The sequence below is a fragment of the Chiloscyllium plagiosum genome, unplaced genomic scaffold (genome assembly GCF_037043375.1).
Source record: "Chiloscyllium plagiosum isolate Xiang-an unplaced genomic scaffold, Cpla_swu_hap1 HiC_scaffold_33, whole genome shotgun sequence".
Lineage (NCBI taxonomy): Eukaryota > Metazoa > Chordata > Chondrichthyes > Orectolobiformes > Hemiscylliidae > Chiloscyllium > Chiloscyllium plagiosum.
In genome coordinates this window covers 26,475,674-26,491,984 of record NW_028270171.1, presented here as the reverse complement: position 1 = coordinate 26,491,984, position 16,311 = coordinate 26,475,674, and the positions used below count along the sequence as shown (strand labels likewise).

Here is a 16,311-nt window from a genome sequence, read left to right as displayed (position 1 = left end):
ACCGCCAGGAAGGGAAAAGCTGGCCTTGCAACTATTTGCCCTGTGAGCCCAATGGCCAGGAATATTCAGCCACCAGTAGGAGCAATTGTGAGCAGGAAACCCAGATGAACCAACCAATTTTGAGGATCAGGCCATCTGTCCTGCTGCACAATGCAGACCCCTTCGCACCTGTTATTAGGCAGCTTCTCTAGAAAGTGGTTTTAGTTAGTGGCTCAAGAAGGCAATTTTCTGTGGCCAACCAATACTGATTTAAATCATTTAAAAAAAATCTAACATTTAATGCTTTTTACAGAATGGTTTCCTTAACAAGCTTAAAATGTTACATCATGGGGTAAACCGTCCTGCTTAATTTAAACCAGCAACACAGAAAAGATTTATCCTGCGCAGTAATCTGTCAAAATTCGAGGCCAAATTATTAAGTAAGAATTAACAACTTTATTTCTTAAAGTCTAACAGAGAATAACTAACTAACTACTACTTACAACTCCTTCCGCTAACCTACCTTTTACTTTCCCTTCTATAATACTAGTCTGATAAAACCCCTGATTAGGATTTATCAAAATTCAAATTTCAAAACGAGCCAGCGGTCGAATCTTCTCTTTACATCTTCCTCTGTCTTCTTAGGGATTTCTGTTTCACAGGACACTGATCATAAAGGTATCTTTAAGAGAGCTATTTTTCAGGCACAAGCTGGTGGCTTGGCAGTTCTCCTCCAACTGTTCAATTTTTCCCGGTCTTATACCTCTAAGCATCAGATTGTTTCATTGGTTTTTAATATTGTCAATATACTAAATTCAAAACTTGATTAGAGGTTGGTATTTTTTGGGGTATAATTTAAACTGATTGGCCTAATTCAATTTTTTTTTGTCTCCAGGCAACCAGCTACCCTAGTTGCGGGAACGAAAGGTTACATTATATCACGTTCAGAACACTTGGTGCTGTCAGGCAGCTCTGCTAGCTTTTAAAAGGTACACTACACCCACATCTTCAAAACAAAGTGTGGATTTTTGTTTTTGCTAATTTGCCTTGCTTTTACAGATCACGGAGGGATTTTCCAGCTCTCTTTGACTACAGTGTTGAAACTCCTGTTTGTCACAGGTCATCTTCTTCCCAATGGAGGCCATTATGTTCCTCTTTACTGTCTTCATGTCAGAGAACCATACAGACTCTGGCTCAGCTCATTCAACTTAAACAAACACGATTCGACTGGTCAGCTACCAGACAGACAACTGACTATCACCATACCCAGAAGCATCTGCCCATACAACAGCTGGCATTTTCTTACTGCCTTTAATGTAATAAAATACTCAAGATACTCACAAGAATGTTATTAAACAGCCACAGAAAGAGATATCAGAGCAGATGATCAAGAGCTTGGTCAAATGTTTTAAGGTGATAGGAGGAGAGAGATAGAGACAAGTTCAGGGATGGTATTCCAGAGTCCGCTGAAAGCAGAGCCACCAATGTGAGCAACTAAAACTGGGAAGTGCAAGAGACCAGAATTAGAGGAGCTCAGAGACCTTGAATTCCTATAGGGCTGGAGGAGATTACCAAAAAGGAAAGGGACTGACCTCAGAGAAATAGGGTGGAGGATTTTAAATTTTAAATTGGAGGTGTTGTCAGTCCAGACCCAATGAATGTGCAAACGGAGGGTGGAAAAATACATGGTGCGAGTTAGGTCACAGCCATAAAGAGTTTTGGATGAGTGCATGTTGATGTTGATTGGAAGATGGGGGTCTGGCCTGGAGAACAATGGACTCATCAATTGGAGGTAATAAATGCAGGAATAAGGCTTTCGGTAGCAGATGAGATGTGGCAGTGGGTAATATAATGGAGGTAGAAGTGGGGGATCTTGGAGTCAAGAACAACATGAACAGTGCAGATGGACTGGCTCAGCTTCAGGCAGTTACCAAGGATGGAAACGGCAGTCAGGGAACAAGAGTTTACGGCAGGACAAAGGCAATGGCTTCAGCGTTTAGTTGCAATCATATGGTTTATCTGAACAAACTATTAGGAGATACGCCAGGGACAGAGTTACTAAGGTACTGGACAACATATGGAGGGGGACAGCATCACCAAGAGACTGAGACACACACCCAGGGGGGAGGGGGAGTTGTGTTACTGAGATACTGAGAGACACAGTGAAATTCCTTATAGAAAGCTGTAACCAAAGCCTGCCTTTATGATATGAAAAGGAGTTAAATGTAGGATCCTTGGCTGGTAGAGAACCTTCTGTAGTTTACAATGTTGAGTGTACATTATTATGGAATAAAGCAACTTTAATTGATGCAGTGAAAGTGATTGACAAAACATTGTGGAATCCTGAAACAAAAACAGAAATTACTGGCAAAACGTAAGTGGCCTTACAACATCGGTCGGAAGAAAGCAGAGTTCATGTCTGGAGTGTTCTTCATTTGAACGGATAGCAGGTCGGAGGAACAGGTATGTATGCTGAAGACAAGGTTGGTGGTGGTAGTGAGTGGTTGGTGTAAGGACTTAGGTGGAGATGGAGCTGAGTGAGTGAGTGAGAGAGACTCTTCTTTAAGCTTGTACTGAGGCTTGCTGGTGGTAGGAGGTACAGGCAGGTGTTAACACTTTCTGCGACTGCATGGGAAGGTGCCATGGGTGTGTGGGAGGTGTTGGGAATGGAGAAGGGATGTACCAGGGTGTCCTAGAGGGAACAGTCCCTGCTGACAAGGGAGGGAAGGCAAATGCATATCTGGTTGTGCTGTCCTGTTGGAGGTGATGGAAATGGTGGTCTACAACCCTTTTCATGCAAAGGCTGGTGGGTGGTGGGTGGTGAGTGAGGACCATTGGGATCCTATCATTGTTGTGGGAGAGGAAAGTGGAGTGAGGGCATAAGTCTAGGAAATGGGTCGGACACAGCTAAGGGCCCTGGCCTTTGCCAGCTACTTCTGTTTTTGTTTCAGATCTCAAGCATCCAGCCTTCTTTGTCTGATTGTTGTGGATTCCTGTCCAGGTAGTCACCATAATGTCACAACTGCAGCAAATACTCCATCCAGCTACCTTGTGGCCTGAGGCCTCCTCTCTGGTCCTGGACTTTCCCGGTGGAACTGAACGAAATAATTACGTCAGAAACTTGGTCATCATTAACATCCCAAAGCGTCATCACAGAAGGGAAACCTAAAGGAAAGAGAGGGAATCCTGGATGAACAGGACAGACACAGAAATACATCTAGAACGAGCAAAGGCCTCTTTGCCCATGGAGCCGGGGTGGATTTATTTAAAAATGGTCAAGCTTTTTGGGATCTTCTGCCTATTCCTACAGTTCCTTTGCTCTTAGGCAGCAGTGACCATCTCTCAGTTGCCTGCTGCAGCTTCTTCTGGATGTGGGCAGAGAGACCTGTCCTACTCAAAGTCAATACAAAGACTTGAGGGTTGAAACTAATGTGGTTCACTGATATAGAACTTGGCTTTCTGTGTGCTCAACCTGGTTTTCTCTTACCAACTCTCAGCAGCCTGTCAGGGAACATGGAAACCGAAATAGGTAACTTAGGCCTTTGGAGTCTATGCGGCCAATCAGTGAGAATGTGGCTAATGTGCAGCCTAACCCCACATGATGGTCTTTGCCCCATGCTCATTTAGTGCCAGATATTTCTCCTGGGTCCTGTAGACTTTGCTCCTCTCCTGGTGTTCCCCTTATTTCTGCTCTCCTCTGGTGTGTCTCTCATTGTATCTGACCTCCTGATTGCCCTGCAATCTAAAACATCACTTCACCAGGGAAACCAGGGACATAGCATTCAGGCCATCAAAAACCGTGCCCCAAAAAAGCCTTCAATGTTAAAGAAAATCAACCAGCAAGCTGCTGATGATGTAAGTGTTCATAATAAGGGTCTCATCGGTTTGGAAGACTGCAAACTAGACAGAGCTATAGCAAATCGATGGCATCTAGAGTTCTTAAAGGGGAGGCTCAACTTTCAATGTCTATGGTGATCATCTGGCTCAGATTTAGCATGAAATATGCAATCACTGGGCACAAGTCAGGGCTTTTCCATTTGTTCAGAAGACAAGCTGTATTTGCTCAGTTAGGATGTTTAGAGCTCAGTCTGGAAGCTACAGGATCACATAATATGGAAGTAGGCCATTCAGCCTACTGTATCAGTACTGGCTCTGGCAAAGCACTGCACTTCTGCTCTTAACCCACGTCCCTGCAATTTACTTTCTTTTCAAATATTTATCTAATTCTATTTGCAATTTATTACTGAAGCTGCTCCCACCGCCCTTTCGGCATCTCATTCCAGATTAGAGAAAACTCATCTTCTAGATTAGATTACTTACAGTGTGGAAACAGGCCCTTTGGCCCAACATGTCAACACCGACCCACCAAAGCGCACCCACTCAGACCCATTCCCCTACATTTACCCCTGCACCTAACACTACGGGCAATTTAGCATGGCCAATTCACTTAACCTGCACATCTTTGGACTGTGGGAGGAAACCGGAGCACCCGGAGGAAACCCACACAGACACGGGGAGAATGTGCAAACTCTACACAGTCACCTGAGGCGGGAATTGAACCCGGGTCTCTGGCGCTGTAAGGCAACAGTGCTAACCACTGTGCCGCCCACTCTCTGGTCCTTTTGCCAATCACGTTGCATCTGTGGCCACTGGATATCAACTCTCCTTCCAGTTTTCCTTCTTTACTTTGTCAAAAAAAATCCATAATTTGGTTCACCTCTCCCTTTCAACTTTCTTTGCACCAAGGAGAGCTTCTCTAGTTTCTCTGGAGAGCAGTAATCCCTCGCCCCTCACTAAACGACTTGATATGACGACCTGTTGGGTTCCCAGAAACATAGGATGCACATGAGGCCATTTGGCCTATGTATCTTTGCCAGCACAAAAACAGCCTGTAGTAAATTTAAAATGCAACAAGGGTTTCTGCTTCTACCACGTTTTCAACTAGTGAGCTCTGACCCTGGCCCTCAGGTTGAAAAGATTTCACAACCCTCTACAGATTTCTGTTTTTTGTGACTACACTCCTTCAAACCACCTTGAAATGTTTTACTATGTTAAAAAGTATGATATAAATGCAAGTTATTGTTGAATTAGCAAAGAGTTACACATTTTTTGCGAAGGATATGGTGCCAATCTGAAATGCTATAAGTCTCGTGCTTAATGTTTTATTGCTGTGGTTTATTCTTAAGTGTAATAAATCAGATGTGCAGTTTATAACCTGAGTAACCTGGTCTGAATGAGAGAGTCTGCAAAGAGGAGGGGTCAGAGGTCTGGTGTCAATTAACAAGAGTGTGTTTTGCTGACAAAGAGACTTGACCATCTCCCTCTGCAGCTCACCACAGGAACTGTTGCTTTACACTGCAAAACAAATCTTGTAAAATGTTACATTTGTTATCTTACTTGTACACTCTTGGAAGAGATGCTGAGTGCTGGGCAATGCTTTGCTGATAAATTGCAGCAGTGCTTATTCCTAGCCCGTTCCCAATCTACTATCAGCTATTGGTTCTGGTAGATGTCATTACTAAGCTGGAGAGGGTTCAGAAGAGGTTTGCCAGGATGTTACCGGGAATGGAGGGTTTGAGTTATAGGGAGAAGCTGGATAGGCTGGGACCTTTTCACTGGAGGGTAGGAGGTTGAGGGTTGACCTTACAGAGGTTTATAAAATCATGAGGAGTCGAGATAAGGTGAATGGCAAGTGTCTTTTCTCTAGGATGGGGGATTTCAAGACTAGGAGCGGCAGGGTTGCTCAGTGGTTTGCACTGCTGCTTCACAGCACCGAGGATCCGGGTTCAATTCCAGCCTCAGGTGACTGTGTGTGGAGTTTGCACATTCTCCCAGTGTCTGCGTGGGGTTGCTCCAGTTTCCTCCCACAATCCGGAAACGTGCAGGTGAGATGGATTGGCCGTGCTTAATTACCCATAGTGATCAGGGGTGTGTAGGTTAGGTGGATTAGCCATAGGAAATGCAGAGTTGCAGGGATAGAGTACAGGGGTGTGCCTGGGTGTGATGCTGTTCTGAGAGTCAGTGTGGACTTGTTGGGTGGAATGGCCTGTTTCCACACTGTAGCGATTCAGTGATTCAATGATTTTTAAGATGAGAGGAGAAAGATTTTAAAAAGACATGAGGTAATTTTTTTAAAAACACACAGTTTGTGTGCGGAATAAACATCCAGAGGAATTGATGGATGCAGGTACAGTTACAACGTTTAAAGACATTTAGATAAGTAAATGAATTGGAAAGGTTTGGGTGGGGGTTGGCGGGGGGTGTGGTGGATGTGGGCCAGGGTGGGAATAGTTTAGTTTTGGATTTTGGTTGTCTTGGACTGGTTGGACCAAAGGGTCTGTTTCCGTGCTGTATGATTCGATGTGAGTGGGGGAGGTGTCTGTTCACTCAAAACACTGGCTCTGTGACAACCGGAAGAAGCATTCAAGAGGGCAATTGACAATTAGATTACATTAGGTTAGTTACAGTGTGGAAACAGGCCCTTCGGCCCAACAAGTCCACACCGACCCTCCGAAGCGCAACCCACCCGGACCCATTCACCTACATTTATCCTGCACCTAACACTACGGGCAATTTAGCATGGCCAATTCACCTGACCTGCACATTTTTTGGACTGTGGGAGGAAACCGGAGCACCCAGAGGAAACCCACGCAGACACAGGAGAATGTGCAAACTCCACAGAGTCAGTTGCCTGAGGCGGGAATTGAACCCGGGTCTCTGGCGCTGTGAGGCAGCAGTGCTAACCACTGTGCCACCATGCCGCCGACAATCACATAGCAATAGTGTGCAAGGGTATGGGGAGAAAGCAAGATATTGACACCAGGTAATGGTTGTTTTAGGAACCGGTACAGACTCAATGGGCTGAATGGCCTCCTTTTGCACCTTATCGGTTCTGTTAAATCTTAGGAAAACTGCAAAGGCAAATTGTCCTTCATTCAGAGCAACTTCCTTGCCTTTGAGTGAGGCTTTTTCGGTTGTACTCAGCCTGACTGTACAGGAACAGCTGCAGTCTGATGTCAGCCAGTGTAGTCTCCACCGCAGAATGGTGAAGGGTAATGAGAAATATTAGGGCTCCCCTACGCCTGAACTTCACTCAGCATCTCCTAAATATGACTGGGCAAAGGTCAGCAATTCTCCCTGGCTGAATCACTAGGTGTTGTACTGGTCCTCCCTTCCCAATACTCTATGACATGAGGCATGGCTGCCATTGCATTTCCACTATCTGAGCTCTGCTCACTGGCTGCTTGGCCGAGGCTTCGGTTCCACGAGGTCATCAGCGGCTGGCTCCTCGGACACGGGATGAAGAAAGCGCAGGCCAGAACAAGGACCATGGCGAAAGCGAGAGTGAGCAGGAAGGCAGCTGTCCGCAGGCAAGGGACGAGTGAGGTTCTGGCTTTAACGGTAAACTCGTCGGAGACCTCAGTTGCATGGACCTCCGTGGAGCTAGGTTCGTCCAGTCGCCGTTGTTTCATTTTCAACGTGTGCATTTCAACTGCGGCATCAGTATCTCCATCACACGCAGCCTCGACGCTGCCCTCAGTCTGGACGGTGCCATTTTTCTGGTAGCTGAGATCGCTATCGTCCTCGCTGTCATCACTGTCAGCTTGCCGGAGTGGATCGTATTCCCCCAAATCGTGAATCTTTTTCCCTGGAAAGTAAAGAGTTGTTGAAAATAATGTTCACCAATGTTGCCCTCACTTGTCACTACTCTAACTCTACGCCAACAGGATCCTGTGTTCTTCTTTTAGTCACCCAGCCCTGCAAACATCATTCCCTACTCACATTGAGCTAGTGGATTTCCATCCAGGCATCTCCCAAACCCTATTGGATGTGGCAAGAAAAGCTCTGTAGAGTACTCAACTCTGCATCAGTCCCTCCCAATCCAGTTACATGGGACTTTGGAGTGGGAGTAGGCCATTCAGCCCTTGGAATCCGCTCCACCATTCAACAAGACCATGGCTGACGAGGTTGTGGTCTCAACCTCACTTCCCTGCATGCCAACTGTCCTCAACTCCATTAGCTATCAAAAAGCTGTTTAACTCACCCTTAAATGAAGTTGAAAGATCCAGCCTCCATTACTGTTTGGAGATAAGAATTCCACACATAGATGATTGAGAGAAAGGAAAATCTAATCCCTGACTTAAAAGGGAGGGGCTTTATTCTTGAATCATATTTTCCATAATGTACACAAGGACTCCTAGTCTCTATAACATACACAAGGACTGCTGCTTGCCATGATATACACACAGACTGCTATTCTCTCCAATACATAGAGAAACTGCTTTTCTCTATAATTCACAGGAATTTTGATTCTCTATAGCATACAGAGGGACTATTATTCTCTGTAACATGATAAAGAGAGAGAGAGAGAGAGAGAGAGAGAATAGACAATAGATAATAGGTGCAGGAGTAGGCCATTCTGCCCTTCGAGCCTACACCACCATTCAGTATGACCATGGCTGATCATCCTTAATCAGTATCCTGTTCCTGCCTTATCTCCATCACCCGTGAGAGCTCTATCCAACTCTTTCTTAAATTAATCCAGAGACTGGGCCTCCACTGCCCTCTGGGGCAGAGCATTCCACACAGCCACCACTCTCTGGGTGAAGAAGTTTCTCCTCATCTCTGTCCTAAATGGTCTACCCTGTATTTTTAAGCTGTGTCCTCTGGTTTGGCACTCACCCATCAGCGGAAACATGTTTCCTGCCTCCAGAGTGTCCAATCCTTTAATAATCTTATATGTCTCAATCAGATCCCCTCTCAGTCTTCCAAACTCAAGGGTATACAAGCCCAGTCGCTCCAGTCTTTCAGTGTAAGGTAATCCCGCCATTCCAGGAATTGACCTCGTGAACCTACGCTGCACTCCCTCAATAGGCAGAATGTCTTTCCTCAAATTTGGAGATCAGAATTGCACACAGTACTCCAGGTGTGGTCTCACCAGGGCCTGTACAGCTGCAGAAGAACCTCTTTCCTTCTATACTCAATCCCTCCTGTTATGAAGGGCAGCATGCTATTAGCCTTCTTCACTACCTGCTGTACTTGCATGCTTACCTTCATTGACTGGTGTACAAGAACACCCAGATCTCTCTGTACTGCCCCTTTACCTAAATTGATTCCATTTAGGTAGTAATCTGCCTTCCTGTTCTTGCGACCAAAGTGGATAACCATACATTTATCCACATTAAACTGCATCTGCCATGCATCTGACCACTCATCTAACTTGTCCAGGTCACCCTGTAATCTCCTAATATCCTCATCACATTTCACCCTGCCACCCAGCTTAGTATCATCAGCAAATTTGCTAATGTTATTGCTAATACCATCTTCTATATCACTAACATATATTGAAACAAGCTGCGGTCCCAGTACTGATCCCTGTGGTACCCCACTGGTCACTGCCTGCCATTCTGAAATGGAACCGTTTATCACTACTCTTTCAATCCAAGTTAGTACTTTGCCCCCAATACCATGCGCCCTAATTTTGCTCACTAACCTCCTATGTGGGACTTTATCAAAAGCTTTTTGAAAGTCCAGGTACACCACATCTACTGGATCTCCCTCGTCCATCTTCAGAGTTACATCCTCAAAAAATTCCAGAAGATTAGTCAAGAATGATTTCCCCTTCATAAATCCATGCTGCTTCTGTCCTATCCTGTTACTACTATCCAGATGTGTCATAATTTCATCCTTTATAATAGACTCCAGCATCTTTCCCACCACCGAGGTCAGACTAACTAGTCTATAATTTCCTGTTTTCTCTCTCCCACCTTTCTTAAAAGGTAGTACAACATTAGCCACCCTCCAATCCGCAGGAACTGATCCCGAATCTATCGAGAGAAAGAGAGAGAGAGAGAAAAAGAGAGAGAGAGAGAAAGAGAGAGAGAAAAGAAGAGAGAGAAGAAAGAGAGAGAGATAAAGAAAGAATGGGGGGGGGAGAGAGAGAGAGAGAGAGAGAAAGAAGAAAAGAAATAAAGAAAGCGCAAGAGAGACAGCGATTCTCCGTAATATTGTCAATTGTTGGAAAAAACATCTGGCTCACTAATGTCCTTCAGGAAAGGAAACCTGCCATTCTCGCCTGGCCTGGCCTATATGTGACTCCAGACACACAGCATTGTGGTTAACTCCAAACTGCCCTCTGGGCAATTAGAGCAATAAAGAGTGGACCAGCCAGTGATGCCCACAAAAAGGTGGCATCCAAGTCCACAGTAATGGGGGAGACAAATAGAATGTTGGTCTTTATTTCAAAGGGAATGGAGTATAAAAGTAGGAAGGTTTTGCTGAAACTGTGCAACCAATAATTAGTTGGTAAACTGCAAACAGTTTTGGTGCACTTATCTAAGGAAAGATATATTGATATTAGAGGCAGTCCACAGCAGGTTTGCTGGGCTGAGGTTCGGAGGGACTGCCTTATGAAGAGATATTGAATAGACTGGGCTGGTTCTTGTTGAAGTTTAGAAGAATGAGATGTGACCTTAAAGAAATATAGAACATTCTTTGGGGACTTGACAGGGTAGCTGCAGAAAGGTTGTTTTCCCTTTCGGAAGACTGCAGTACCGGTGGGAATCAACTCAGAACAAGAGGGTCACACATTTAGAACAAAGAGGAGGAGGAATTTCCTCTCTCAGGGGGGTTAGTGTATCTGTGGAATTCTTTAGAGCAGAGAGTTGATGATGAATAAGGATACTCGAGGCTGAGATTGGCAGGTTTTTTAATCATTAAGGGAATCAAGCATTATGGGGAAAAGACAGGAAAGTGGTGTTGCAGATTATCAGATCAGCCAAAATCTCATTGAATGGTGAAGACCCTATGGGCTGAATGGCTCATTTCTGCTGCTGTCTCTTATGGGCTGTATAGAAGACATCACAAGTCCTCATAAACCCTCCATCAAGAGGGTATAAAACTTTTATTTTTGAGGGCTAATTTGTAATTTTCATTGGGCTACCTTTCATTTTGATTCCTTTTTTTAAAAAAGATGATACAGTCACTTAATAACATTACCTAGCGTGTTTGTGTTAACATCAAGGGCATTCAGACTGCACAGAAACAGAATTTGAAGAAAACGTCAATGTCTTCAATAATTATCAAAACTCAATTAAAATTAAAACCACAACACAGAAGTAAAGCACTAATTTTTGAGACATCACAGTATTTAAGTTGGCAAATGGTAACAATTTTTTTCCCCAAAATAAAATGTCATACTTTTGTGCACAAAAAGCCATAACCCTAAAGACACCTTTCAGATTGGTGAGTTCATAGTTGGTGTGTTTCTAGAGTCAGAGTCATAGAGATGTACAGCTTGCATAGTCACAAAAATGGAATACTTTAGCCAGGCATTTAGGACTCTTTTTAAGTCATCTTGGATTTGAATTTAACAACGAGCACAGAATTCATTTCAACAACATCCAGTGTTCAGTACTGAACATATGCAACATTAAGCTCTCTTACAGACTCCCTGTCATACACCTAGCTCCCTTGTGAACACACTATCTCCCTCCCACTTCTGGGAGCTCCTTTATAGGTCTCCTAATGCCGCACACCCCACTATAGCTCCCTCACTGACTTTCTGCTGCCCTCCCTCCAGCACCTTTTTGACCTCTGTGCTGCACCCCCAGCTCCCTTGTGGCCTTTCTGTATCCACTTCATCCCCTTGCTGTCTCCTACATCCAAATACTTCCTAAATAAAGTTGCCTGCCTTTTTAAAAATTCATTCCCACGATGAGGCGTCAGTGGCCAGGCCAGCATTTATTGCGCATCCTTAATTGCCCAGAGTATAAGTAAGAGTTAACCATAATGCTGTGGGTCTGGAGTCACATGTAGGCCAGACCAGGTAAGGATGGCAGTTTCCTTCCCTAAAGAACATGAATGAACCAGATGGGGTTTTCCAATTCTTACTTCCAAATTTTACTGATTTCAAATTACACCATCTACCATGGCGGGTCCCCTGAACATTACCTGGATCTCTGGATTAACAGTCCAGCAATAATACCAATAGGCAATTGCCTCCCACTGCCTCTGCCAGAATATTAGCTCCCAACTCTCTGCAATTTCTGAGAAGATTTGTAGCTCAGGTTGAGGTTCAGGTTATAAGTTTGCTCGCTGAGCTGGAAGGTTTGTTTTCAGATATTTTATCACCATGCTAGGCAATATCATCAGTGATGAAACTTTATTGCTGGAACAGCACAGCAGGTCAGGCAGCATCCAGGGAACAGGAGATTCGACGTTTCGGGCACAGGCCCTTCTTCAGGAGAAGAAGGGCCTGTGCCCGAAACATCGAATCTCCTGTTTCCTGGATGCTGCCTGACCTGCTGTGCTGTTCCAGCAATAAAGTTTCAACTTTGATCTCCAGCATCTGCAGACCTCACTTTCTCCTCGAAAATATCATCAGTGAGCCTCCGTGAAGCGCTGGTGGTATGCCCACTTTCAATTTGGGTGTCTTGGTCTCTTAAGGCTGGGTGATTTCCTGTTCTTTTTCTCAGGAGTTGGTAAATGGGGTCCAAATTGGTGCGTTTATTGATGGAGTTTCGGTTTTCCAGGAATTCCCAGGCGTGTCTCTGTTTAGGTAAAAACAATGACTGCAGATGTTGGATTCCTGATGAAGGGCTTTTGCCCGAAATGTCAATTTTCCTGCTCCATGGATGCTGCCTCAACTACTGTGCTTTTCCGGCACCACTCTAATCCAGAATCTCAGGTCCCTGTTTCGCCTGTCCTAGGATGGATGTGTTGTCCCAGTCAAAGTGGGAAGGGAAATATATCCCTAGTGGTGGGGTTTGTTTGTAGGTGGTGGAAATGGTAGAGGATATCGAGCTTATATACCACCACCATCACTGAAACTAGCATTCAATTCAAAATTTCATTAATTGAATTAAAATGTGGGATTTGGTGACTAACCCAAGGCTCAGGATCACTCCTTCCTCTGCTCTATGTGGCGAGCTATAATGTTGCTATTAAGGATGTTGCGGGGAGCAAGTGACCTTCAGAAGAGACTGGAATATCATTAAAAGTGTGACACGTTTACATAGCTTCTGTTCTCACTGCAGAATTACACAGCAGTAGTACTATCGCAAAAACTGTTAATCTAGAGACCTTGGTAATATTCTGGTAAACATCTGGAAATAGGAGTCTCACGGTGATTACAAAACCCTTGTTGACTGGAGGGTGGGGGACATTTGGTTCAACATTGTCCTTTAGGGGCGGAAGCTGCCATCCTTAGCTGACTCCAGACCCATAGTGAGGTCTGAGCAGTAAAAGGCGGCTAATAAATACTGATCTGGCCATTCCGTGAATGAATTTTTTTTTTAAAAAGTATAACATAAAATAGACTGCAAAAATAAATCTCTCCGTCTGAGTCGAGATGGATGCGGTGTATGGGTTCAGATAAACAGATGTAACCTCTCCTGACCATGACATTATAATTGGAGCTGCGCTCACCTGGAAGCTTCAGCGCCCGGGACAGAGCCGCCGCCATCTTGGCACGCCGTCGCCGCGCATGCGTGGAGCCCCGCAAAGCCTCTTGGGAGTTGTAGTCCGGGCTCTGCGGTCAAACAGATTTGAAAACAAACCGAGCCACGGCCTTTGCTCGCACAAAAGCGATTGGAATTCCCGCCCGGATCAATATATCTGACCGCACGCTTTACGTGTCTTCCAGGCCTCATGGGATTACCCCTTCCGCTCTCCACTGGAGCGGTCGGTCGGTCAGTCCGGACCGGTTTCCTGTTTGCACCCAGTGGCTTGCCGGAGAGTCACAGTCACCGCGGGACGAGCGAAACGTGTCGAGGCGACGAACGGTCCCCCCCCCCGCCCCCAACCCCGCACCCCGCACCCCACACCCCACTTGGAGCGCGGCTTTCCGAAGTTGTGGAGGGCAAGCCGGTGGCAAACGAGTGAGTGTCTCTGTGCGAAAGTGAGGCCTAGGACCGCGGGGTGGAGGTGGCTGCCAGCCCACAGGCCGGGATGACGGGGCTTGCCGCCCGGTCTGTCAGTCTGGGGGATTTTGATTCTCACTCTGTGTCTCCTTTGGCCTAAGGTGGGGTGGGTGGTGATGGTGGGGAGGGTGGGGGTGGAAGGGGGGGGTGGTGATGGTGGGGAGGGTGGTGGTGAACTGGAAGTGTCCCGAACCAAAGCCTAGCTTCGAGTCCCACCCAACACGGAGGTATGTCCCAACAGGTTGATTTAAAAAGTTTAGAAATGCCCCCCCCCCCCCCCCCCCAGGTTTTGTTTTGGAAAAACTCAGCAGATCTGCCAGTATCTGTTGAGAGAAATCAGAGTTAACGTTTCTGCTGCAGAGACCCTTCCTCAGAAACTGATAAGAACTACTTGGCTAGTTCCACTCCCCTTGTTTTACTGAAACAAAAGGAGACTCCTGTGTAATACAAACACCAGCATAGACAAGATGGGCAAAATGGCCTATCTCGGTGCTGTATGTATTTGATCTAGAAACATAGCAAAAAAGGAGTAGGCCATGTCCCTTGAGCCTCTTCGCCATACAATATGATCATGACTGATCATCCAATTCAGTAACCTTTCTCCTTGCAGCATTTGATCCCTTGAGTCCTAAGCACTATATTTAACACCTTCAGACAACTATCCAATTCTCTTTGAAAATCATTATTGAATTTTCTTTCATCACACTTTCCAGTGAAATTTTACAGATCCTAACCACACAATATTTAGATAGTGTTTCCTTGAAGTCACCATTGCTGCTTTAGCCATGTGATGAACGGGTATGGGTCACTCTCCATGTACTTTGCTGAGGCCCTTTTTGATTTTAAATATTTCCTCACCGCCTCCTTTTCTCTGAGGACAACAATTCCAGCTTCACCATTTTATTCATGAAACAGAAATTTCTCATCCCCAGATCTCTTTGTCAAGGTCTTTCTTGACAGCCTTCTTACCGTGTTGTGTCCCAGTTTTTTCACACTACTCCAGTAAATCCAAACCAGTGTACATAAAGGTTTAGTGTAATTTTCATTTTTTTGTACTCAATGCTCTCATATAAAGGCCAGGATCCCTTATGCCTTTTGACCCATTTTCTCAACTTGCTCTGTTCCGCCCTTCAATTATTTTTCTATATATACTTCCAGGTTTCTTGTTGCCTCTTTAGAATTACACATTTTTTAACATTCATTTAACTCTAATAGAGTTTTATAGAATTGAAAGGGGTCTTTTGGCCCATCATGTCCACCACGACTTTCAAGCACCTTTCTCTCTAGTCCCATTTTTCAGCATTTGGCCAATAGCCTTGTTTGCTGTGGCACTTCAAGTGCTCATCTAATCGCTTCTTAAATGTTGTGATGGTTCCTACCTCTATCACCTATTCAGGCAGCAGGTTCCAGATAACCACCATGCTCTGGGTGAAAAAATCTTCCTGAAATCCCCTCTGAATCTCCTGCCCTTTATTCATAAATCTATGCTTCCTGGTATTTGATCCCTCTACCAAGGGAAAAAGTTTCTTCCTATCTACCTTCTCTGTGCCCCTCATAATTTTGTGTACCTCAATCAGGACCCATCTCAGCTTTCTATGCACTGTTCTTCCTACCAAAATGTAACCTTTCAGTTTTCCGCTTTAAATGTGTTGTTATGTTTTTGCAAGGTTTGTGGTTTAGGGTGTAGGTTTGCTTGCTGAGCTGTAGGTTTGATATCCAGACATTTCATTACCTGGTTAGGTAACATCATCAGTGGCGACCTCCAAGTGAAGCGAAGCTGTTGTCTCCTGCTTTCTATTTATATGTTTGCCCTGGATGGGGTTCCTGGGGTTTGTGGTGATGTCATTTCCTGTTCGTTTTCTGTGGGGTTGTTGTGTTTGGCCATTCAACAAGCCTATAGCCATTTGCAATTTGTCACTATTTTTCTCAAATGTAATAGTACTTCCAGGTTTTGTTTTATCTGAATATCTTGAAGTTGTGATCTTTTCAGCCATGTTTAGGTAATTTAAAATATATCAAGAAAACCAGTGATTCTTATACTGATCTCTGGGAAACCTCCTGTATATCTTCAAATCTGAAAAGTCTTCCCTGTCACTTAACCAACTTTGAATCCATGCTGGCACTGAACCTTTTGTACTTTGCTGACACATTGAATTCCAAAAGGAGTTTTGATAATGTTTTCTTTGTCATCCCTCTCTGTTAACTCATCAAAATAATGAAGTTAATCAAACACAATTTGCTAATAATAAATCTGTGTTGGCTTTCATTAATTAATCCAACTTGTCTAAGTGACTTAATTTTGTCCATGGTTATCCTTTCAAAAGTTTTCCCACCACAGAGATTAAACTGTGGCTGTAGTTACTGGAGAAAGTGAGGGCTGCAGATGCTCGGAGATCAGAGCTGAAAATGT

General features: G+C 44.7%; 2 protein-coding genes across 2 annotated transcripts in view; one reads left to right on the top strand and one right to left on the bottom strand.

Moving 5' to 3' along the window:
• The window catches only part of fam234b (family with sequence similarity 234 member B), a 59,126-nt gene extending 45,564 nt beyond the window's left edge, over positions 1 to 13,562 (bottom strand). Inside the window, exons 1-3 of the mRNA XM_043680000.2 lie at positions 13,408 to 13,562; positions 7,217 to 7,627; positions 3,028 to 3,144 (exon numbers count right to left, since the gene is read on the bottom strand). Coding sequence (XP_043535935.2) covers positions 3,028 to 3,144; positions 7,217 to 7,627; positions 13,408 to 13,444 — 565 coding nt within the window. The 5' untranslated portion in view covers positions 13,445 to 13,562. The remainder of the gene's footprint in view (positions 1 to 3,027; positions 3,145 to 7,216; positions 7,628 to 13,407) is intronic.
• A 70-nt stretch (positions 13,563 to 13,632) lies between these two features.
• ddx59 (DEAD (Asp-Glu-Ala-Asp) box polypeptide 59) overlaps positions 13,633 to 16,311 on the top strand; it is a 30,684-nt gene continuing 28,005 nt past the window's right edge. Inside the window, exon 1 of the mRNA XM_043680002.2 lies at positions 13,633 to 13,859. The gene's annotated coding sequence lies outside the window, so the exon portion shown is untranslated. The remainder of the gene's footprint in view (positions 13,860 to 16,311) is intronic.